This window comes from Lissotriton vulgaris, chromosome 3_2, assembly GCF_964263255.1.
Source record: "Lissotriton vulgaris chromosome 3_2, aLisVul1.2, whole genome shotgun sequence".
In the NCBI taxonomy this organism is placed as follows: Eukaryota; Metazoa; Chordata; class Amphibia; order Caudata; family Salamandridae; genus Lissotriton; species Lissotriton vulgaris.
The window spans coordinates 309,699,216-309,724,501 of record NC_141690.1 but is presented as its reverse complement, the minus strand read 5'-3'; the positions used below and the strand labels follow the sequence as shown (position 1 = coordinate 309,724,501).

Here is a 25,286-nt window from a genome sequence, read left to right as displayed (position 1 = left end):
TGTAACTATAGCCACAGATGTGGCCAGACAACTGAACCTTGCAGTCTACTTCTTTGTCCTGGGTGCAAGTGGTAGCAGGTCCAGCCCTTCATATCTCCTCACTGGTCTGAAATAGCAGGTGGAGTCCTTCATCTGTACTTCCACTGGTCCAGAGAACTCTGAACAAGGTGTCTTGGGGTGACATGTTTTTGCCTAGGACTAACCTGAGGGGTGGGAGGTGACTCCTGGCCCCTCCTTATCATTGTAAAAGGTCCCAGGGGTACCAGTACCCACTTCTACAGCAGTTCTTGTGTGCCATGCTGCAAATAACCCCAAAGTACTATACTAGCCCTTTCATTTATGGAGCCATCCGCGGCCAGTGCAGGTAAGAGCAGGAGTCGAGAGGGTTGGGTGTGGGGGAGTCAAGAAACGATGACGAGGGAGAATAATACAAAAAAATAAAAACACTTACCTGGCGCTCGCAACATCACCGATTCAGCAATGCAGCGAGCGCTAGGTAAGTGTTTTTCTTTTTTTTCTTTTTTTCTCTCTCATCGTCCTATGTTGACTCCCCCCACCTTGTCCTCTTGCCCACTGCTCTTATCTGCACCGGCCGCGGCTGTTAGGAGCACCAAACCTCCAGTGGGGCAACCTTCGAAGCTGTAACCAGGCAGGTCACAGCTTAGCTTGATAGTTTAGCACAAAAAAGTTTTCTTTTGGGCCACAAAATGCTCTGAGTGGACTCATCCTGATTTTCCTGCCTGCCAGGATTGTGCCTTGAGCAGATAGTCTTGGGTGGTTGTTTCCAGGTCCACCAAGTCCCAACATTTGCAATTCTTTGGAGTAGCTACTCTTGGTCCCTTCTAAGCCTCTCAGGACTTCAGGACAGCACTTAAAGTCCAGGGCTCCCTCCAGCAGGGGCCATCAGCACAGTCAAGTTCAGCTCCACTTGCAACTGGTCAATATATGGAAATACTTCTTGTAGCTTGATGTCCCTTTAGCCACACACATGGTGAGCCAACTGGCGCTTCATAAGCTGGCTCTAAGTGGGAGCAGGTCCAGCCCAGCAGGTATCCTCCTTTCTGAGGCCCTGAGGGTTAAATGCCACGTTTGCACAATTCAATTGTCAGTTGATGGTGGTGACTCCTGGTCACTTCCCAGCCAATGGGAACAAATGCCTCAAACATTGTGTTTGTCTTTCTGCAGGCTTACCCCCTGTGTACCGCTCTCCAGGAAAATCAAGATGACTGAAACTTTTTGATAATGGAGGAGACTGGTCCTCAAAACATACCAAACCGGTTCAGTGACAAGCTCCCTCTCCTACTGGATTGAAGACAGGCTGGCTACATTTAACTCTGGTAGCAAAGAACCCTCATCTCCAGATTTAATTCTACAGTTAACTGTGAATGGGCAGATATCAAGTTAATGAAGTATCTGATCCTTCTGCAACTGCCTTTCCCGAGAGAGGATGAGTTTTATATTTCACACCCAGGTTTTCCTGCTAAAAGGATCATGCCATTGTTTCAAAGCAGGGAGCAGTTTCCACACCTCATCAAGCGGAAAGCACTGAAAAGAGATGCAGGTGCAGGCACACTAATACTAATTAGACAACTGGATCTTTGGGAAGGCAAAGTCTAACTTTTAAATGTTACTTTTCTTATATATTGATCAAAAATCAAGCTTTACCATTGAACAGGTTTGAAATAAATATTAAAAAGAGCAGTTAAATGGACTCTGTAGGTTATTCCAAGCAAGCGTTACCCAAAATAATACTTTAACTGTACTGTAGTTATTCTATGGTTAACAGGTACATCACTTTATAGTGAAAATACCCTTTGGGATCTAGTCACTGTAGGAGCATGCCATGCCTAATTTTTCACATGTTCCACTTTTAAACATTTGGCACCTTACATTGAGGCCTACAAGGCCTGCATGGGGATACTAACTTAATATTTAAAGGTAATGTCCCTTTCTGACAAAATGAAGGATATTTGGACAGGTATGACTGCAGGCTTAAAAGCTAGAAAATTCAGGCACAATTATAGGTCTGAAGTCATTATTTTCTTATTAGCCTAGTGGAAAGCACATTATGTTCTTCATTCCAAAGGTGATATTTAAACTTCATACCATCAATGTATTTCCAGCACCATATACTATAACCTTATTGGACAGGACAGCTAAATATGCCAATATGGGTTTAGATAATTTTACCATACTTTAGTAATAAGAACACAAATACAGCAGACTGATAAGCAGTATGCTGATGGGCAGAGCAAAAAAAACAGTAGCACCCATCAGCAAAATAATGTGGTGATGGTGCAAATAGAGGGATTTTCTTACAAATGTTTTCTAAATATTACACCGAAACAATATATGTGCCACTCTGAGCAATTTTGCCACTGAAATGTCATAAGAAAATAACCTTTCCATTCATAGTTTTCTTCTCACTTTATAGGGAAGAAAGCAGAAATAGATGTCACATGTAACAATGTAAAAGCATATTCACTTCTAGGAAACTTGTATCCTACATACCTTGTTTTCGGACGTCTTCCACAGCCCCAATCAATTCCTCTTTAAGGTCATGACTTTCTTTGGCAATCTGCTCTCCTTTTTCCAAAAAGTTCTGAGTTGCCTGCTCTACAGAAGCTGCAAGTACATGAGCTTTCTTCGATCTTCCTTTCTTTTTTCCAGACGGACCCTTGTTGCTTGTATTAACAAGTGTAGTCACCTGATAAAAGGAGAATATTGTAAACATATTTAATATACACATACTATGTAATCAATGTCAAATTATACATATTTGGTTGATGGAATACCTTCAACTTCCCCATTGCATTGAACAATCCATAGATCAAATACAACCTCTTTTCATCAATGAATTACTTTTATCTCCACTTTATTCACCAGCCCGCTGAGTAGTTTCATCCATTGTAATCTTTATCCACAAACTATTGAGACTTTTGTAGGCACCACAACATTAATCACAACATTGTACTCTCCAATTTAAGCCCTACGTACTCGAATAATTCAGATATGTGTAATAACTCCTGCTTCAAGGTTTGTGTCAAACACTGCCCCCACGTTTTTCCCCAGGTAAATTTTAAAAAGTGAAACCCACTTATATTTACTAGGAGTGGTGCCTTGTACATACGATAAAATAAGCACCAAAAAACAGGTTTTACCACGTTTTGAAGCTAAAACACAGAATAGGCAATAACAATCATCGCACCCAATAAATTGTAAAGGCCTCATTTGTAGTTATCAAGGGAGATAAATATTGGACGAGACACGAAAGCATTGTAGTGATAACATAGATCATTGTAGTTAGATACTTGCTGTTTCTCGGTTGTTGTCTTTCAAGGGAAGTGGCAGCACAGTCTATCTACCAAGCCTTCAGGACTGGCTCTTATAAATCCACTCCACTTTGACACAGATTCTAGGAAACAATACACATGGTCCTAAAGTATTCACCAGACTTCCTCTGTATCTGGGACCTTAAAAATGGGCCTATCTGGCTCAGAGCACAGACTCCTAAAGGAGGTTTCTGATGCCTCTTGGAATCTACTCTATACCAGTCATAAATTCGGTAGGTTGTCTTTTTCATTTCCGATAACAAGTTCTCAGTCACTCAGCCCACAATTTTTAAATCTCTATTAATTGACCTTAGGGCAAATGTTGGAATCTTCTTTAAGCTTTAGGTAGACCTGTACAAGGAAGAGTTTTTCTAGTTAGATATTGTAAAGAGGGCACTTGGAACAACAACCACAGAAAAACTTCCTAGCACCTATTCTTAGTTCAATGTGACATAATTGAAAGACTTGAGGATTAATACCAGGTCAATGATATCCTGTAGACATATCCTATTCAATTTTGGATGATAAAATTCACTCTTGCAGAAGAATATGTTTTCCTGGGTAGCCAACACAACCTTTACAAAAACAGCACTTCTTCTAGTGGATAGTGGGAGTGGTGTTCCAGAGCAAGTTATACCTCTTTGCTATGTCCTGGAAGACCATAGAATGCTGATGAACCTTATATATATTTGGGTTCTTAGTTGTGCAGACTGGGAGGTCTGCACAAATCATAGGTCCACAGTTGACTCCTTACTGGGAACCAAGGTCCCCATTGTAGGACAACTCTGTCAGGGTAGCGCAGCGGAGCAGTCCAAGGACTACTCAGGGGAGGTGGCATAGGCCTAAGACATGATTGTCCAATCAGTGCTTTTTCACTGGGAAATGAAAAGTATATTTATTACACACACACACTAAAATGAGGCAGATGGCAATAACGTTGATATGATTCTTGAATCACATTTAACACCTGGTGGGTCATGATTCTATAACAACAATACCCCTCATCTGTACCTGATGCAACAACATAATAATGGAGTTGTCATTTTTTCATAAAGCATGCCTATTGGCTTTGTCAAGGGGACATAATATAAAAATATAATTTACACCTATTGCCTTTGTCAAGGGGTCAGCACATCAACATATAAGGCAAGCTTGTTGGTTTAGTCAAGGGGACACCACATTAAAATGTTAGGAAAGCCTATTGGCTTGGTCTTGGGGTCGCCAAATTGAAACAACCATATATTGTTAAACAGTCTCCACAGGCCGGGCATTCAATGAGGTGGAACACATAGGCTTTATTTTCTTAAAAACGTCCAGAGGTGCCGGGGGCGGTGCTGTTGATGATGTCAACAGAAGTGTTGAATATTGTAAGAGATACTATTTTAAAGTAGCATACTTTTATGTAAATTTTGTCACTGATCTATCTTTGGGATTTTGTTTGTATTCATGACCAACTAGGCCTACATTTTAATCTGTGCAATAGGAAGTAGCAATATTATTATATTTTATATTTCTATATAGTTGTCAAAATAATGCAAGTATGTTTCTTATCTATCAAGTCCCATGTATAGTTAAAGGGCTTGTTTTGTTGACACTTTGTGCACTTGTGAATTCAATAGTGTACTCTATGTGTCAGATTGGCTTTTAGAAAATAATAGAGACCCTTATGATCCTTTCTAATATGGCTCAAGTGGCACTTGCCTTTTTGACAGATTACTCAATTTTCTTTTATCTACTTCTCATCCTGCCTGGGAGTTATAGACTGCTGCATTGCACCAGCCAATAACGTGTAGCCAGAGCAATCTCACCATATCTCTTCAAAAGCCACAATTCGGTGTCGATCTAATATTCATACCCCACAGATAACAGTTACTGTAAAATGAATCAGACTAAGAGTAGATATTTGGTCAACTAATGTGGCTTTTGCTGAGTCCCAACACATTATTCTTTTATCTTTCCACATATGCATTTGATGCATGTAATTGTGCATAATGCTTGTGTAACATCATCAGTGTGCCAGCTGGTAAAGTGTCACTAATAAAATGATATTTACAACAAGGGGTGGTGAGGGACAGAGTCTCTGAATTAAACAGAAAGCTCTCACCCAGTCAGGAGATCAGGGCTAGATCCAACACCGTTTTTTAGCTCACTGCACCATCCCAGTTTCAGAACCTGGCTGTATGCAAATTAGTCTGTTCCTGTCCCAGTGCATGATGGGAACAGGGCAAACCAAACTACAAAAGCCAATTCTTACACTGGGAAGGAAACAAGCTCCCGGGGACCGGTTTCTGGCATTACAGCCGTCTTCGGCCCGGTTTGCTTGAATCCTGATGGTGCAATGAGCAAGGGTCTCACATCTGAGAATACCCTTCCACGCTTAGGGTGGACAAAAATATTTACAACAAGGGGTGGTGAGGGACAGAGTCTCTGAATTAAACAGAAAGCTCTCTCCCAGTCAAGAGATCAGGGCTAGATCCAACACCGTTTTTTAGCTCACTGCACCATCCCAGTTTCAGAACCTGGCTGTATGCAAATTAGCCTGTTCCTGTCCCAGTGCATGATGGGAACAGGGCAAACCAAACTACAAAAGCCAATTCTTACACTGGGAAGGAAACAAGCTCCCGGGGACCGGTTTCTGGCATTACAGCCGTCTTCGGCCCGGTTTGCTTGAATCCTGATGGTGCAATGAGCAAGGGTCTCACATCTGAGAATACCCTTCCACGCTTAGGGTGGACAAAAATATTTACAACAAGGGGTGGTGAGGGACAGAGTCTCTGAATTAAACAGAAAGCTCTCACCCAGTCAAGAGATCAGGGCTAGATCCAACACCGTTTTTTAGCTCACTGCACCATCCCAGTTTCAGAACCTGGCTGTATGCAAATTAGTCTGTTCCTGTCCCAGTGCATGATGGGAACAGGGCAAACCAAACTACAAAAGCCTGATTTGCATATAGCCAGGTTCTGAGCTGGGATGGGGCAGTGAGATAAATAACGGTGATGGATCAAGCCCTGATCTTTGGACTGGGTAAGAGTGGTCTGTTTAACTCAGACACTCTGTTCATCACCACCCCCCTTTTTGTAAATCGTTTTTGGCCACTATAGGTGTGGCAGGGTATACTCAGACATGAGTCCCTTTCTCACTGCTCCATCAGGATTCAAGCAAGCCGGGCCGAAGAAGGCTGAAATGCCAGAAACCAGTCCCCGGTAGCTTGTCTCCTTTCTGTTGAAGAATTGGCTTGGTAGTTTAGTCTGCCCTGTTCCCATGATGCACTGGGCCAGGGACAGACTGATTTGCATATAGCCAGGTTCTGAGCTGGGATGGGGCAGTGAGATAAATAACGGTGATGGATCAAGCCCTGATCTTTGGACTGGGTAAGAGTGGTCTGTTTAACTCAGACACTCTGTTCATCACCACCCCCCCTTTTTGTAAATCGTTTTTGGCCACTATAGGTGTGGCAGGGTATACTCAGACATGAGTCCCTTTCTCACTGCTCCATCAGGATTCAAGCAAGCCGGGCCGAAGAAGGCTGAAATGCCAGAAACCGGTCCCCGGTAGCTTGTCTCCTTTCTGGTGAAGAATTGGCTTGGTAGTTTAGTCTGCCCTGTTCCCATGATGCACTGGGCCAGGGACAGACTGATTTGCATATAGCCAGGTTCTGAGCTGGGATGGGGCAGTGAGATAAATAATGGTGATGGATCAAGCCCTGATCTTTGGACTGGGTAAGAGTGGTCTGTTTAACTCAGACACTCTGTTCATCACCACCCCCCTTTTTGTAAACTAATAAAATGATAACATATTTTTGGGCAGAGTTACTGACATTGTGCACCAATTTGCCTCACAAAAGTAATCGAAACAGGGGCAAAATGTGTATTTGAGAGGTATTTTTCACCGCAAATTTCTATTTGCACTGGAAAATAGTCCTAAACCTGCTTGCTTTGCATCAATGGGGTGTAGCATGGGTAGTGCATGTGTGTTCCCATGTAACCACCCATGGATGTTGAAGCAAAACCCTGTCTACTAACATTTGTAGGCAGGGCGTTTTGCCACAAAAATGATGCATATTTGTAGTTGATTTAAAAAAAGGAGAAATTCTTTCATTTCCTCACATGTTTCTGACTATGCATGTGTGCTGCACTGTACCACGTGGGAAAAGAATTAAAGTTTATCTAGGCATAGCATTTTGTACTGGAATGGTACCTTTTCAGCACACAACCTATGCTACACATCACACAGACACATTTGCACTATACTGCAAAAGTGTGCACATGTCACAAGGCAGTCTATAGAAGAGAGCAGGAGTACCATATCTTGGTAGACAGTCCTGCTCTCTCACTCTCACACAGCACAGTGCAGCAACGTTGCTGCTCTTCGTTGCATGACAACTTTGGAAAACTGTCCCTATGTTGCCAGAAACCCCCATGCCTTATGATCGAATAGCTCCCACAACATAATTAACGTGTCTTTGGAAAACAAGAACATGGCAGTCACTGAATGGAAACATATCGTGCTGGTGACTTACACAATACACCTTCTCGCAGGGCAAAATCTATACTCTTAAAATAAAAATGAGTTTCTCTCCCTCAATAACATGTGCACTATCAACCTAGCGTGATACTTCAGTGAGGCATTGTTGGACCTGGGGTTACGAGTCCACATAGGGTAGCCTGGCACAGAGTGAAAGTACTTATCTCAAAGGCAATCGTGTTATGCTTGCGTCACACTTATCACATTAACCCAGCGCCCATCCACTGAAAGAAGACACCACACCTTGTTAGAAAACTAGAAATGCTTTATAGAAATATTTTGATAGGTTTACTCCTTCAGTAGTTCAAACTTATAATACATTAACCACTTCCACCTTTACTTATTTGCATAAATAGAGCACCACTTTGTTTTGTCTTACATGTTACATTTATTCACCAAATACATAAGAACTCAGGGAAACTCTTGGCACTTCAGGCTTACAGCAGTTATTTTACATTAACATCTCACCATTTTACTCATAGTGTACTTGACTCTGAGTTTACACCCCATGTTCCAACTCTCATTTTACTAAGAATCTCCCTTTAGCCTTTGTTTTACGTCGGGGCAAAAGGTTCCAACCACATCCCATACAAGTATTGGCTTACTTAAATTTGACTTGGGCTAGTGGGAGATTTCGTCACTGTCCATTGCTAAAGCACCATAGCCAAAGTCAGTAAATATTAGCCGCTAGCATATATCAAAGAAAGGTCCCCAATGACTTTAGTGGATTACAACAACATGGCACCCTAAATGCAGTTTCCCTTTTAGTTTCACCTTCTTCGCACTTTCACATAAGCGTAGGGAGAGGGTTGTCAAAGTTATCGTACATTCAAAGGTGTTAACTCCCCTCCCTTGAAAGGACTGCTACATTCAGTTCTTTTTCCCTAACTAACACAGTGTATGAAGATTCCACAGTTCTCCCTCAGTTTTCCGGCCGGCTATGCGTGAAGGGAGAGTTCTCAAAGAGGATTCAATACCCTCTGTTTCCCAGCCTGCTACCCTGCTTACTTTTCAACAGGACCATCCGGCCGATGCCAGCAGACTGAGGGATCACGGCGACAATCCGGGGAGTGTAGGGGTTAATTCTGGCCCGGTATGCTAAAGAAAGCCACATGCATCCAGGGAGACTCCGTGGTAACTGGAGTGCCTCAGTGCTTGCGCGTCCCTTCCTCCCAGCACCCCTCGGAGGTTTGGGCTCCTCCCTTCCCGGCCTCTCCCACTCTTGCCTTTCCCCTTCCGGGCTCAAATCCTCAGCGCCGGGTCAGCTCCGATGACAGGACATCCTACGGACTCGAAGGCTTCTCTCCGTCGGAGATCAAGTTTCGCACGGGGCCGTCTCTCACCCTGCTCTCGGCTACTTCACCCACGGTTCTCACTGGGAGGCGCTGCCGTCAACAATTCCTCAGCGCAGAGCCTCCACCTCACACGAGCCCTCGCGGACCTGCTGATCCGACTCACACAGGCGCAGGGAAGCGGCCACCACTGGGAGCTCAGGCCGGCCTTGGTAAGTCTACAGCCACGAAGAGAGAGGGGGGGCAGATTCTGGCCAGGCTCACAGTCGCTGAGGGGAATCTCTGTGCCCTGCCACTAGAAACCACCAGGTAGGGAATTGACTTCACAGGAGTTATTTTTGTGGTAATCCCCGATATAAGGCAGCATCAGCCACGCTTACTTTTCAGATCTACATAGATCTTTTCTAGCAATCCTTACTGGGGGACAGTCTCTCTTCTCTGGTACCTCAAGTATGTCGTGAGCAGACGGCTCTGCCGGGTCAGATCCACGGTTGAGGGGGGGGTATCAGACAGTAAAGAGGAAGCAGCCCCCATAGGCTGTCAGACCCTCTACCGCGCGCCCACCTCCTCGCTCCTCAGCCTGGACTCCAGCTCACCCTTGACCTGAGTACCACCTCTCCTCAGCTCAGCTCTCTCTACAAAATGGCCGCACAACATTCCAATATTTATAACCTAGAACCAGAGGGTCTAGAGTGGACCAGAAAGTTCTGGAACCCCTCATATTACCCAATGGCCCCAAGCCCTGAGGTAGCACTTGGCAGTTGGCAGGACTCCATTTTGTAAAGGTTTACTACCCTACCACCTCCAGTTTAAAAGAGCACCTGTACCCCTCCATGGTATAAAATAATGGCGCACCTAGAGCTCTAAGAACATCACCACAAAAAAGTTTGTAGTGGACACAAGAAATAAGAAGAAAAATTAGGAGGCAAAAGGGAAAAATAGGAGGGACTACCCAAAGGGCTGACATGTCTAACAGGCATCTTTATAGATTCCTGGAAAGTTAGACTAATGTGAAAACTTGAAATTGGTAAAAACATTGGTGGCTATAACAAACATTGTTGGATTTGAGAAGAACAGTCCCAAGCCTGTGAATGTGAAGGTTGGGACCACTCCATCATGTACAGCTTGGTCTCTGCAAATGGAAAGAGAAATGTGCACTCATTTGCTTATAAGGGACAGGTGCACAAATGGATGAAAGCAGAATCTTCCACCACCTGCAACTCTGATCACGCAATCAGTAATATCGAAGACTAAATTCCATGATAGTGATGCCAGCTAAATCATGAACTGTCACCACCTAACAAGGATTTTAATTCTGACCTCATAACTGGGTTTTTTAACTGCAGGTTACTTTAAAGATGGCATTTTCAACACATCCAATGATATGGGAAACTAAAATTCATGAAAGAAGAATATTCACTCAATTGAGTTTCAAAGTTGGAGGTTTTCAATGTGCATTATTGCCTTAGAGCCCACTATAGCAGGCTCTACCGACCACTAAAGGCCCGCTCCAGCGTTAAAGGCCCCAGCCTAAATCAAGGGCCTTTAACAAGGGAGCGTGCCTGTAATGGCTAGTAGAGCCTGCTAATGAGGGCTACAAGGCTATTGGAATATTCTGCCCCTAGAGGGCCTCACAGAGCCCAAGGGGGCTGAAATCTCCTCGGGCTCCGTGAGGCCTTTGTTAAATATTGGAATGTTGATGAACTGGGCTTCTACCGGCCAGTAGAACCTCAGAGCTCCCAACATTTCAATGTTCTAATACATATTATAATTCGAAAAGGTATTCAGTAATTAGAGATTAAGGGGGCCCACATAATTGAGTTTAAGATCCTGCATAGGAAATCTACACTATGGCATCTCATAATGGGTTTGCTTCCACACCAAGCCAAGTTCTTCGGATGATGACAGAAAATGAGATATTTGTGGATGACAGCTTCTCCACACACCTTAGCTAAGTGACATTTTCTTAATGTCAACCTTGTATACCTGGATTGGATCTTGATGCAGCCTGTTAAAGCCAGATTGAATGATTGTTATCAGGAATAGAAAATCTTTGGAATACATGGAACCAGAATACCCAGCTACATTTCTCCAGTAACAAGAAACAATAGCTAAAGAAACTTGTCTGTCAGAAGCATCCATATATGCCCTGGGATGAACCAAAAATGAAGCACACAGATAGGATCACTGGGGATGATTCCATTACTAAGAGACAAAACCAAGACATTGTTTTGTACATAAAGAGGATTTATGACATTCATATATGGAGCACCAGCCTACTAACCAGGAGCGGACTGGCCATAGCGGGCACCGGGCAATCCCCCGGTGCGCCGCACGTGTGGGGGCCGGTTTTGGGCCCCATGGGGGCCGTTTTTGTTACACACCCCTTTTTTAACCCTGGGCGAAGAACTACGCTCCGTTCGCGGAGTTTGCGGAGTTTCGGCAACTCCGCGCTCCGCGGAGAACGCGAAGTTGTCGAATACTCCGCAAACTGCTGCGTAGCGTAGTTCTCGCGCGCTCAATAGCATGTTCGCGTGCGCGAGGATGCTTGTCGGTAAGATCGAGTTGCCGAACATGCAGAAACTGCAATCTGGCACAGACTAACTCGCGAACACGTTAGTAGTGACCGGAAATAAGGGGACGCGAGCGGGCGGGACAAACCTCATGGGTAACTTTGCACGCTACACATCCCGAGCATGCAGGCAATCAATCAATCAATCAATCAGGATATTTGTATAGCGCGCTACTCACCCTGAGGGTCTCAAGGCGCTTGGGGGAGGGGGACCGCTACTGCTCGAACAGCCATGTCTTGAGTTGCTTCCTGAAGCATAGGTGGTCTTGAGTCAGGCGGAGGTGGATGGGGAGGGAGTTCCAAGTCTTGGCTGCCAGGTAGGAGAAGGATCTTCCTCCCATGGTGGATCTTTGGATGCGTGGCACGGAGTGTAGAAGGTCAGGCGGTTGTTGAGGTACCTGGGGCCCAGGTCGTGGAGGGCCTTGTGTGCGTGGGTGAGGAGTTGGAACGTGATTCTCTTGCTGACGGGGAGCCAGTGAAGGTCTCTCAGGTGTCCGGAGATGTGGCTGTGTCGGGGGATGTCCAAGATGAGTCGTGCGGAAGCGTTCTGGATGTGTTAGAGTCTTTTCTGGAGTTTGGCTGTGGTTCTGGTATAGAGGGTGTTTCCGTAGTCCAGTCGGCTGGTGACGAGTGCCTGTGTGACCCTCTTCCTGGTTTCGGTGGCGAGCCCTCGGAAGATCTTTCGGAGCATGCGTAGGATGTTGAAGCATGATGATGAGACGGCGTTGACTTGTCTGGTCATCGAGAGGGAGGAGTCCAGGATGAAGCCCAGGTTGCGTGCGTGGTCCGTTGGTTTGGGTGCGCTGCCCAGGGCAGGGGGCCACCAGGAGTCGTCCCAGGCGGAGGGTGATGATCCAAGGATGAGGACTTCCATCTTGTCTGAGTTCAGTTTCAGGCGGCTGTTCCTCATCCACTCAACTACGTCTTTCATCCCTACGTGTAGGTTGGTTCTGGCGGTTCCTGGGTCGTTGGTGAGGGAGAGGATCAGCTGGGTGTCGTCGGCGTAGGAGATGATGTTGAGGTTGTGTTGGCGTACGATGGCTGCGAGGGGGCTCATGTAGACGTTGAAGAGGGTGGGGCTGAGTGATGATCCTTGTGGTACGCCGCATATGACTTCGGTGGCCTTGGATCTGTATGGGGGGAGGCGGACTCTCTGGGTTCTTCCGGTGAGGAACGAGATGATCCACTCCAGTGCCTTCTCTTGGATTCCGATGTTGCTGAGGCGCTGCACTAGGGTGCGGTGGCAGACCGTATCGAATGCTGCGGAGAGGTCCAGGAGGATGAGGGCCGCTGTTTCCCAGTTGTCGAGCAGGGCTCAGATGTCGTCATTGGCTGCGATGAGGGCGGTCTCGGTGCTGTGGGTGGCGCGGAAGCCGGACTGCGAGTGGTCGAGGCTGGTTGGGCGAGCGCAATTGGTGATCCACTGTGTGAGGTTGTTGGCTGCTTGGTTGGGGTCCGTTGAGCTGGCGGGAGGGTTCTGGCTCAGTGAAGTGGTGAGCTGGTCGGTGGTGATCTTGTTCCAGTTCCTGCGGGGAACCTGTTGCGGGTGGTGGTGAGTCGTGGTCTTTCTGAAGCTGAAGTGGACGCAGCTGTGGTCTGTCCAGTGGAGTCCAGTGGAGTGGCTGAAAGAGATGTACTTGCTGGAGGAGAAGACTGGGTCAAGCGTGTCTCCGGCGTAGTGGGTGGGGGTGTTCACCAGTTGCATGAGTCCCAGGTTGGCGAGGTTGTCCAGCAGGGTGGTGGTGGTGGTGGTGTTGTCGTTGTTTTTCTCCAGGTGGAAGTTGATGTCCCCTAGGAGGATGTAGCCAGCGGAGGCGAGGGCATGCGGGCTGATGAAGTCTGCGATGTCTTCGCTGAATTGTGTGCGAGGTCCTGGGGGTCTGTAGATGAGGGTGCCTCTGAGTGTGGTCTTGGGGTCGGTGTGTATCTGGAAGTGAAGATGTTAAGCGGCTGTGAGGGTGTCGTCTGAGTTGGTCGTGATGCGGATGGTGTTCTTGTGGACGATGGCGATGCCTCCTCCTGTCTCGTGGACGCGGTCTCTCCGGGTAATCTTGTATCCGTCCGGGATGGCGACGGCGATGTCGGGCGCTGAGGAGGCGTTCATCCATGTTTCCGTGAGGAAGGCGACGTCTGGAGATGTGGTGTAGAGCAGGTTCCAGAGTTCCACGGCGCTCCCGAAGACGAAAAATGGCTCTTGAACGGGTCAAGCAAGCTACTACGCATGCTCGCGGAGCTATGCGTAGTTCGCGGAGTGCAAGTGCATCTTCGCGTAGCTCGCGGAGTGCGGCTACGCGAACTATGCCCAGGCTTACCCTTTTTGCAGCATAGCTGCAAAATCGGCCCTGTACCAAAATCGGCCGAAAATCGGCCCAGGCAAAAAGCTTGGCGGCACCTCCAACCCCCCCAGTGGGGTTGGGGGGGGGCGGCCGAGCTCTTTGCCAGGGCCGGTTGTGGTTCCCAGTCCGGCCCTGCTACTAACCTGTAAACAATACTGAAATTATGTTAATATACTACCTTAAAATTCAGGTTTTGTTCCTGCAATAGAAATCTCTGAGCATCATTACAGGTAGCCCATTATTTGATGTGTGGGTACTGAGGGTGCTGAAATCTCTGATTGTGATTGGAATGTGGACTGAGGTGGTCTGAGGTGCAGAACCCGACATAACAGATGTTTACTTGCATTTCATTTGTAATTCTTGGACAACTATAGAAGCAGGGGTTGCTTTTGGTGGCACATGTTATTTTTTGTGCCTTCAATCATGCTTTATGACTTTGATGATGCTTCATTGATCTCTTCGGATGTATGACGTTAGCACGCATACTATTACCTCGCATACCTTTACAACGCGGTATTTACAACGAATACCGTTACAACGCATAGCGCTTTGAGGTGCTGGATAGTGGTAAGTATAATTTTATATTCCAACTCCAGTCCCCGTGGACACTAGGGAAGGTGTTGGATATAAAATTAAACTTATTCCCTATCCTAGAGCACCCCCCAGCGCAATGCGTTGTAATGGTATGCGTGGTAATGCCTGCGTTGTAATGGTAGTGCGTTGTAAAAAATGCGTGCTAAACGTTGTATACCATCTCTTCACCATGTGTATAATCATATTAAATACACCCTCTATAGAGATGCCACCTCCTTGGCTATGGAGTGCTGTTGTGTCACATCAGTAAGTTGGTTACTCAATATTATCAAAATATGGAAAAAGAAGGATGACAACCCATCTATTTCTGCAAATAAAATAAGGCCCTAATTATGAGTTGCATGGTACTGGTAGTGATTTACCACAATGTAACTTCAGATGCAAAGTTACCATTATACTGCAGTAAATCATTTTCCAGCCAATGATACTGCATGCAATTCCCGATTCCGTATGGTTTAATAAATGCATTTACCACTTGCATGTTGTATGTGTATGCGGGAACCCCAGGTTGGGGTAGATAGTGAGGTGTAGAGAGAAGGGGAGGGAAGGCATAGGAATTTTCTGGCAGCGAAGAGTATAGTATACTCCACCATTAGAATAAAAAAGGGAATGTGGCTTGACAGCTACAGCAACCAAATCCTCTTGCAATTTCATCATCCAGAATTATTGCATGGTAAATGGTAAAATCATGCTTGGTTCTCCCACAGCCTGAAAAACTGGATGTGGAAAAAACAGCCCACTTGAAACCAGGCAGAACAGAATGCGATGAAGTAATTCCACTCATGTCCTTTGAAAGATTACATTAAAATGTTCCCCTTGAATACAGTCATAGACAGTAATAGAATTTCTTGTATTCCCCCCAACTACTAAATTTACTGGATAGAAAATGAGCAAAAGCAATTTAAAATAACTGATTGGCTTCTTTATTAGATAATATTAAAGAGATCTTTCAAATAGAATGCCATTGGCAGCAATGAATGGTAAATGTGTTCTATAACTATGTTACACACAGAGGAGGCGTGTCCTAGCAACATGACCGACAGAACTTGAGCTCTTCAGCTCCCAGCCGGTCTGCCATGAAATCCTGACATAATCCTGAAGTCTGGACTATAACAGTAGCCCAGAATAACACATCACAACTGGTAGCCAGTGGTACATCCGAAGCAATGACTGTCGGCCCGATAAAGGAAGGAAAAAAGAGCAAAATGAAGGTACTGGAAGGGGGGCTTAGCTAGGCCCGGGACATGGCAGTGCTCCGTGGTGCAGCGGCTTCGAGAGGGGAGCACGGCAGAGGCCCAAGGACTGCCAGATCTCCTTGAGGCTCGAGAATTTTGGGGCATGTGATTGCCCTGCTGCCCCGGTGAGCTCCCCCTCCCCACCTGCCCATAGCATGGAGGCAGTCGGCTGGCCCAGGATGAATTCCAGCAAAGGGGGGGCCCTACTGACCCAGACTGGCTGAGACTTAGGGGGAGCCGTGCTCCAGGAGCAGTGCAGGCAGGTGAGGCCTATCTGTGACTAGAAAAGACTCCGATGGCCTCGGTGGAGTGGCAAGAGACCTGCAGCTGTATGGTGGGGCGTGCCTGGTATGGTAAATCTGGGCCCGCTGGTGACCAAGATATCAGAGCCGAGCATCGAGCCCGCTCGGGGCAGGAGGAGGCAAGGCAACCCCCAATGGCTATTATAGAGAGTGAGACTCTGGAGGGCTGGATAGAGGGTCCCGGCGGATGTACGTTGTTACAAAGCATGCTTTTACCACGCATGCCTTTACAACGCAGGTTTTTCAACGCAAGTCGTTACAACGACTTGCGTTGGGGGGTGCTGGATAGTGAATAGTTTAATTTACTATTCCAACTCCAGTCCCCGTGGATAGTAGGGATGGTGTTGGATAGTAATTAAACTATTACCTATCCTACAGCACCCCCAGCACAATTCGTTGGAATGACTTGCGTTGAAAAATCTGTGTTGTAAAGGCACTGCGTGGTAAAAGTTGCGTCGTAAAGGATGTTTCCCTGTCCCTGCCGATGGTGGGGCAGCCCCAGCCATGCTGGCAGATGTAAGTGAAGACAACCAGTTTAAAATGAATCTCAACACAGGTACCTGAAGTGGGGCCTGGTATTGGGGGAACTACGCTGGCCTGCCCCCCTCCTCCTTCAAACTTGTAGCAGAGTAAAGAAGACACTGTGCGACCAGGGTGGCAGCGGTGAGGCCTTTTCCTCTGGCTCGGAGAGACAGACCATGGCAGGGGCCCCCTGCGGGGGTGAGATCCGATGGGTGCACACGGGCCTCAGACCCAGATCTGCAGTTGGGAGTAGCTGAGACGGGGCCCGGTGAGGCAGTTGGGCCTGGCTCGAGCCAACACCTGGAGGGGGGAATCAGGTTGGTCGTTCTCCCCCTCTGGTCCTGCCCAAGTGAAATCGGCATTTAGATGAGGCACCCCTCCCCAGCAGACAGGCTAGGAGAATAGCAGGGGCCTCGTGCAGCTTGCAGGGAGCAGCCTGACGGACTCCTTCAAAAAGACAAGAGTGAGACAGACACTGGATACATGAAAGGAGCTCATCCTACCCTCACAGAACTGTAGGTTAATGCTTGGCTGAGTGCTGAATGAGGTCTGGTGTGCTCCTGGAGAGTGGCACTTGCACATGTCATTCGACCACTGGCTAATTGTGGGTGTGCTGTGCACTAAGGGCTCACTATCACTGGCTAGCTCCTGTGAAGGGAAAGGATGGACAGGCTAGGGAGCAGGTGTGGTATATCACCCTACATTAAAACTCTGGCTGGGACTAACCTGTGTGGCAGGGACTTGAGAGCTTCTGGGCCTTGGTGGGCCGGAGGTTTGGAGCACCGTGCTGAAGACGTGGAGAGCTGTGCCAGACAGAGCAACATCTGCATGTTTGGCTTTCCTGAGAGAGCAGAGGGGAGATCAGTACAGCTGTTCCTGGAGCAGTTGATCAAAACCTACCTGTGCCCAGCGGGCATATCGGATATGTTTGCCATCGAGAGGGTGCACAGGGCCCTGGTGCCTTTGCTGCCGCCAGGGCCCCCCACGTGTGTTCATTGCAAAAATCTTGAACTATAGAGTCAGGGACTGCATCCTCCAGGCCACCAGAGAGCAACAAGACCTCTTCTTCAAAAAGAGCAAGATCACCATCTATCCTGATTATACCCAGCAGGCGCAGTAACAAAGGAAATCATTTTTAGGTGTCAAAGAGGAAATTAAGGCATATGCACCTGCAATACACACTGTTATACCCTGACAAACTTAAGGCCCTGTCACAGGGTAAGGTGCACTTCTTCGAGAGCCCTGAGGAGGTGTAGGAATGGCTGAAGATTTGGGTGGATGCACTTCCACACAAGGTCCTGGCTGCTAGACGGGCACAAAACACATGGTACACCTGGTCTATGAATATCAGTGTGGCTTCATACCAACCAACAACACGGGCATGAACATCAGGCAGTTAACGCACATTATGCACGAAGTACGGCAAAGAGACGAGGACCTAGCCTTAATCTCCATAGATTTGGAAAAGGCCTTTGATTCGGTGGATTGGGGGTACCTACTGGAGGCGCTCAGGGTGGCTGGATTTGGCCTGCGGTTCAGACGATGGGCATATATATTGTAAACGTCGGGCAGTGCTAGAGTTCGGGTGGGGCACAGCAGGTCAAGAGGGTGGCAGATAGGCTGGGGGCCATGCCAGGGCTGCCCACTTTCTCCACTTCTGTTTCCGCTAGCAATAGAGCCCCTGGCAATTTGGGTGACCAGGGACCTGGACTGCTGGGGAATTAATGCTGGTAGAACCTCCCATATCATATAACTGTATGCATTATTCTATGACTCCTCACCACAGGAGTTGGCACCGAAGCTACTATAGGTGCTGGAGGAGTTAAGAGGGTGTTCAAGGTTGCGACTTAACAGGTTGAAGTCATTAAGGTTCTCCCTGGCTTGTCTGGCGGGCCATTCTGCGGATTCTCTTCCTCAACTGGGCCTACAATGGGAGCAGGAGCACTTCAGGTACCTAGGCATACAGGTGGCGTATGAAGACTCACATATATTACATTTTAACATCTATAAGATGAAAGATGCACTAAAGGGGTCAGTGGGCTTTTGGAACACTCTGCTCTCCTTAATGGGCAGGTTGGCAATAGCTAAAATGGTGGTACTGCCCTGCTGCCTTTAAATGTTACAAAACGCCATGTGTCCCATACCCAGGTGAATATTTTGGGCTCTTGGTTCCATATTGATAGACTTGTACTGTCCAGGTCTTCGCAGCAGAGTGGCGCTCACCACACTGAATCGCACGTACAAGGGGGGGCGGACCCGAGGCTCCCAGATTGGAGCTCCAATACTATGCTGCTCAACTACAGTATGCCTCAAGATGGTTGCTGAAGGGGACAACTGGGAGAAAGGGATACTCCAGGATAGATTACCAGCTACTGACCTGCCATCTCTATTCTTGTAGGGCATGGGCACTTCTGATGTTGTGCCATATCTGGTCAGACAGGCAGCGCACATTTGGCAAATGTTTGTGAAGCAGATCTTGAGGTACGCCTGTTCCATCGCGAGTTGTCGGTGTGGGATATTGCGCCGGTCAGGAGGGTGTTGTCCAATATGTCACATCGGGTGTGGCAAATGGTGGGTTGCGACATGTTTGCGGATTTGTAACCAGGCCAGAGCTTTATCACATTCGAACAGGCCTATGGCTACTTTGGTCTGAGGCAGGGACAATACCTTCAATACACTGCTTTAGTTAATATATTTAAAGAAATATGGCCTACATATCTATCGATCCCATAGCCCACACTGACACTGGACATCTTACTCACTTGCGGGGTGGGTAAGCATACTATATTCAAACTGTATAGGGCAATGAGGTCAGACGCTAGTGCTTCCCCACCTGGGGCATTCGCAGCTTGGAATGCGGACCTGGAGGAGCCACTGGAAGACAAGGATTGGAGGTTGGCAGGCGCTCTCACGCACATGATCTCCTGCAATGCCTGCTTCCAGTTAATCCACTACAATTACACACATCGCATATATATGACCCCAGAGAGAAAACTTTGCATGGCCCCCAATTGCCCTAACTCAGTCACTGGATGCTATAAAGAAGGAGCTAATGTCTTGTACTTGGCTTGGGAATGCCCTGAGGTTAGCAGCTTCTGGCCAGATGTAGTGGAGCCGATAAGAGGCAGCATGAATAGAAGAGTGCGATTGACATCCAACCACTATCTACTAGAGTTGATATAAAAACCCCAAAAGCAATGTAAGATGGCATATAGACTCCAGCAACTACTGTTGGTGCTGGCAAGGCCCCGAATTGCAATTGTTTGGATGGAGGAGCGGGCGCCTAAGATCTCAGCATCGATTTGGGATGTGCGTTAGTGGAGGAGGTACACATGAAGAGTTGTCACAGGGATGAGTAATTAGAGAATTATTTAAGGCTCTGGAGGGAGCTCTGTCATGACCTACTGGCCGCCAGCCGCCAGACATGTTTCTAAAGCGAATTGGCTGTGGGTAACCATGGGGGTGCTGAAGGGGAGGGGGATTAAATGCTTTTAACACTTGGCTATACATTTTGGAGTGAGGAGGATTGTGGATGGGCTGATGCCTTGAACTGTATTAACTGTAATGTATGACTACATGATTTTTCTGCTGGCTTCGTCATGCAACCCTGTGTCACGTTATTAAGTAAAACTTTAAATAAAGTTTTGGAAAAAAATATGTTACACATAAGGGTATTAACACTTAATAAAGAAATGTGTGGGCATTAGTACTTTCATAGATATCACAGGGAGTTTGTTTCCTTCTGTGTCTCCCTAAAAAATGCATAGTCTATGAAAGTAGGAGATCGGAGAAGGGCATCCTTCTGATCCTTGGCTTTGACTGTACTTGACATGAAGGTCAGGAAGGGTATAAGTCACTCAATCAATCAATCAATCAGGAGTTTATATAGCGTAAAATGTAAAAAAAAATGTAAATTGATACTTGTATAGCGCACTACTCACCTGCAAGGGTCTCAAGGCGCTTGTATGAATACCGCTGTGGACCCCATCCTGGCTTTCCCTGTGAGGCGTCCACTCCTGTGCACCCCCAAGGTGGAGGCCAGGCATCCTTAGCGTTGTGGGGGCAGTTGTGGAGATTAAGCAAGCTATTGCCCAGAGTTGCAGAGTGGGACTCCATGATTGGAATAGGCACCGAGGCGAGAATTATCAGGTCCGTGGAATTTTTGAGCCCAAGACCCGCCGAGGCGGGGAATTGAACCCTGATCCCAGGCTAGACCTCTACATCAGGGTCTGCCGCTCTAACCATTGAGCCACACTTCTCCACGTGCTACTCACCCGTGAGGGTCTCAAGGTCCTTGGGGGGAGGCGGATCTGGATCAGTAGAAGAGCCAGGTCTTGAGGTCCCTCTTGAACGTGTGCAGGGTCGGGAGTGTCTGATGTTCACTGGGAGCTTGTTCCAGGTCTTGGCTGCGATGTAGGAGAAGGCTCTACAGCTGGTTTTGTTTCTGCGGATGCGGGGGATTTCTGCCAGGGCGAGGTCGGCGGAGCAGAGGTTTCTCTTGGGTGCGTGGTAGGAGACTCTTTCGTTGAGGTATTTGGGTCTGATGTTGTTGAGGGCTTTGTAGGCATGGGTGAGGAGTTTGTAAGTGACTCTCTTCTCGACGGGGAGCCAGTGGAGGTCACTAGTGCCTTGCAAAGCTTTTTTGTGCTTTGAGGTCGGCCGAAAAGCAAGGACTGGAAGTTCTTTTTCTATAAGCTCTGCTCCAAAGGGCAGGAGCCAACTCCTCTGTAGCGTTTCTAACGCAGGTTGTTACATTTTGTGATATCATCCTACAAAACGCCTGATAAGTCTGGGATGTTAACTTTTAAGACATTCGAATTTCTAGAGGATCTATTTTGTTGAAGGCTTTCGCATATGGGTCAGCCAGCTTGGTATTGGATCTAATTTTGTTGGCAGCCTCCAGGCAAACCTAATAAGATAAGTATCTGACCAGATAAGAGGTTGCAGGTCCTCCATATGTACTGCCACACTAGAGCAGACTTGGTCCAGTTTAAGGTCGCCTTGATGTGTTGCTTTCACCACATATTATTTTAAGCTAAGCAGGTCTTAGCCTAAAATATCAAGGTGTACATTTAAGTCACCTAGAAGCATAAAGTGTGAGTATCTTAGGGCTAGGTGTGTAATGGCTCTATCTAGTGTTTTTAGAAAACAGACAGCCAGTCCCGGTGGCCTATAGATTAGAACTCCTGCTACTGAGTGCTGGGGTGATAAAGTAATGCAAATGCCCAAGGCTTCTGCACCCATCAAGTCTTTGACCTTCATGTACTGGCATCCCCAATCTTCTCTGATAATTACTGACAGTCTGCCTCCCCCCCCCTTGAGATCTTTCCTGTCAATTTTAAAGCCCTTGGATTGGATAGCCAAGTTTCCGTCATGCAAATAAAATCAAGACTCCCTTCCTCTAAAAGATTGAAAATGTTGTAAGCATGTTTTTTGCATTGAGCGTGCAGTAATCAGAGTGTCACGGACTGGGACAGCACCATTTTTAGTTAGCCATGTTGGGACACCAGCATGTTTACTACTGTCTCTAGTAAAGCAGACATTACAACATGAGCAGTTCGTATTCAGCCCAGCCAGAGGGGCCCAATGCTCCTTTTGACATTTAATAGTCAGTGCCAGGTTCAAAAAAGTAATTTGACTATATTTAAAGAGGTTCTTACCCTCTGGGTACTCCTGGCAAACATGGCTGGTGGGGACGCTTCTGGGATGCTGATGCGTCTATGCAGTGTGTCTGCTTTTAAGCAGGAGCCCCAGTGACGACTAGAGCATGCACTAACCAAAAAATGGCATCTATAGTTGTCCAACACGGAAGGCTCCTTTTTTCTCCCTTCGTGGACTAGAGCACCATTTCCCCCTCGCGGAGCTCGAACTAGCAGCAACAACAAGTGAAACTTTTTAATATTACAGTTTTAGTTCCATTCGGGAGTAAACATATAAAAAGGATTAAAACCAACCACAATTTTTTAAAATAACACCTCACCTAACCCTCTCTATCTCAGCTCTCTCTTCACCACATATAAATGTAAATGTAAATGTAGTGCTTTTATATAGCGCAGGAATCACCCCCAAAGGGGTCTCAAGGCGCTGTGCACATCCCCGCTGTGGAACCCTTCCTGGCCTTTTCCTGTGAAGTGCCCACTCCTGGGCACACCCAAGGTGAAGCCAGGCATCCTAGCACTGTTGGGACCATTGTGGAGATTAAGCAAGCTATTGCCCAGAGTTGCAGAGTGGGACCCATGATTAGAATAGGCACTGAGGCAAGAATTATCACGTCCGGGGAAATTGTGCCCAAGACCCGCCAAGGTGGAAACTGAACTCTGGTCCGGGCGGGTCTGCCGCTCTAACCATTGAGCCACACTTCCCCATATACCTCCCTATCTCAAAGTCTAACCACTGTCTACCACTCACTGTGCATATCTACACATTCCAGCCTCTCTATCCCTTTCTCTGTCCCTCAGCTCTCTTTCACCTCTCTCTAAATCTGCCCTCCACCTATTTCACATTTCTCTCTAACTCCTCTCATCTTTCTCTACCATATCTATCTTTCTCTCTATGCTTCACCAATCTAGTTTCAGCTCCACCTTCTTTCTATCTCACATCTCGCACCATCTATTTCTCTCTCTCCCTTACATCTCTCCCACTGTCTTATCTTCATCTATGCCACCTCCCTTGCTCTCTTTTAACAACTAACCTCTCAATATACATCACTATTTATCTGCCACCTTCCCTCACCATCGCTCCTCTCAATTCTTACTTTTTATACTTTCACTTCACCGCTCTCACTATCATACTCTATTACCTACCTTTTTCTCTACCACATTTTCTCTATACTTACCTTCATTCACTTCATTTTCATTTCCCTGTACATACTAGTCTGTATTTCAACTCACTTCTAATTCACTTTTTTGTCTACTCTTACTTGATAGTGCTTTTTATCTCACTGAAGGAGTGCCCCTTTTAGACATGATCACCCCCAATTTTGCCTGGTATTTGATGCAATTTTGACAGATGTGCACTGGGTTCCTGCTATCCGGGTCACCAGTGCCAGATCTCTTTCCCTAAAACTGTGCAATTGTTCCCTAATTGGCAATACGTTTAGCACGCCTTGTACGTCCCTAGTAGATGGTTCCCCTGGAACCTGCAGCAGGGAGACTACAGAGGGTCCCCCAAGGGCTGCAGCCTATATTGTGCCACCCTATGGAACATCTCAGCTCACTCATACAAACTACAATTGCAGGCTGTGTGACATGGTGCAGCGAAAGGTGAAGACGCTGACATGGCACACCTCCTGTGTGCCATTCCTGCAAACTCTGAGTGCAGTATCATTAACTCTTAAGTCACTCCAACCCCACCCCAGCAGGCCTTACAGCCCTAAGGCAGGGTGCAACATACTACATGTGCGGACATATCTGCATGAGCAGATATGCCCCTGTGATGTTTACATCGATACTGACAACAAGTGAAGAGGAAAGCCATTTTTAGTACTTCCCTGGACACTGGTAATTACAAGTTACCCAGCTACAAGATGGCTTCACAGAAACTAAAGATGTTTTGTATCAAACATCTTGTATTAATAAACCCCTACTGATTCCAGTGATGGGTTTATTAATACATGCACCCTTAGAGGTGCCTCTTGAAAACATACCGACTACCAGTGTAGTGGCTGACTGGTGTAGACCAACCTGTCACCACAGACAGGTTTCTGACCACCGGCAGGTGAGGTCCATGCTCTATGAAGGCAGAAACAATGCATACACTGGTTGGAGGTGTTGTCACCTCCTCCATGCAGGATGGCTAAGTGATCAGCATATCAAGGCAGGAGGCTTCAAAGGTCTCTGCCTCCATTGATATGTGAACCAGGTTTCCCCCAGACAGGGGAAATGCCACCTCCTGCCCTGGACCCATTTGGCACCAGGACAGGTGGCAAAATTAGCTAGTCAGGAGGCATGTTATGCATTAGGCTAGTTTCACCCCTAATGTAGGCTACCTGAAAACTAAAACTCCACCATCATGGGTTTTGATGGAATTAAGTTTACTGGGTAAGGGTTATGCCCATTTACCACAGGAAGCGGTCACATAGGGAGTGTAGTTGCCCTGAAAGTAAGTAGCCCTTTGGCTACTATCTGTCTCTCCCCTTAACACCCCTAAATTGAGTATTTAGGAGGTACCCTTGATATGAGGAACTCAGATTCAATGGATCCAGAAGAAGAGGACAAAGACGAGCCGGGAGAAAACGAGAACTAAAGACTGCTGTGGACTTTTGGCACTGAACGCAGCCTGCCTGCCTGCCCAGTCTTGGCAATCGCGATTAGGCGACCTGTACTGCAGCTGGGCAACTACCAATAACCCCAGTAGGCTGCAAGCCCATCACAAATTTCCAGCAATCTGCCTTGGAGCTACTCCCCTGCAATTGGCAGGCAACGAAGAAGTAGTGTCTGGTTTATCGTATTGCCCCTCCCCAGATACCCCAATGCAGCAGCCCCCCAGGAAGAGGCACCTGTGGTCCCGAGGGTCAGATCTGTCTGTCCACTAAGTGAGAGAACACCAGGACTGACCGGAGCCGCACAGCACCAATAT

At 47.0% G+C, this 25,286-nt stretch overlaps 1 protein-coding gene across 1 annotated transcript in view; it reads right to left on the bottom strand.

Annotated features, from left to right (window-relative positions):
* LOC147725764 (catenin alpha-2-like) overlaps window positions 1-25,286 on the bottom strand; it is a 948,019-nt gene that overhangs the window by 259,508 nt on the left and 663,225 nt on the right. The window contains exon 3 of the mRNA XM_086964589.1: window positions 2,512-2,707. Coding sequence (XP_086820715.1) covers window positions 2,512-2,707 — 196 coding nt within the window. The remainder of the gene's footprint in view (window positions 1-2,511; window positions 2,708-25,286) is intronic.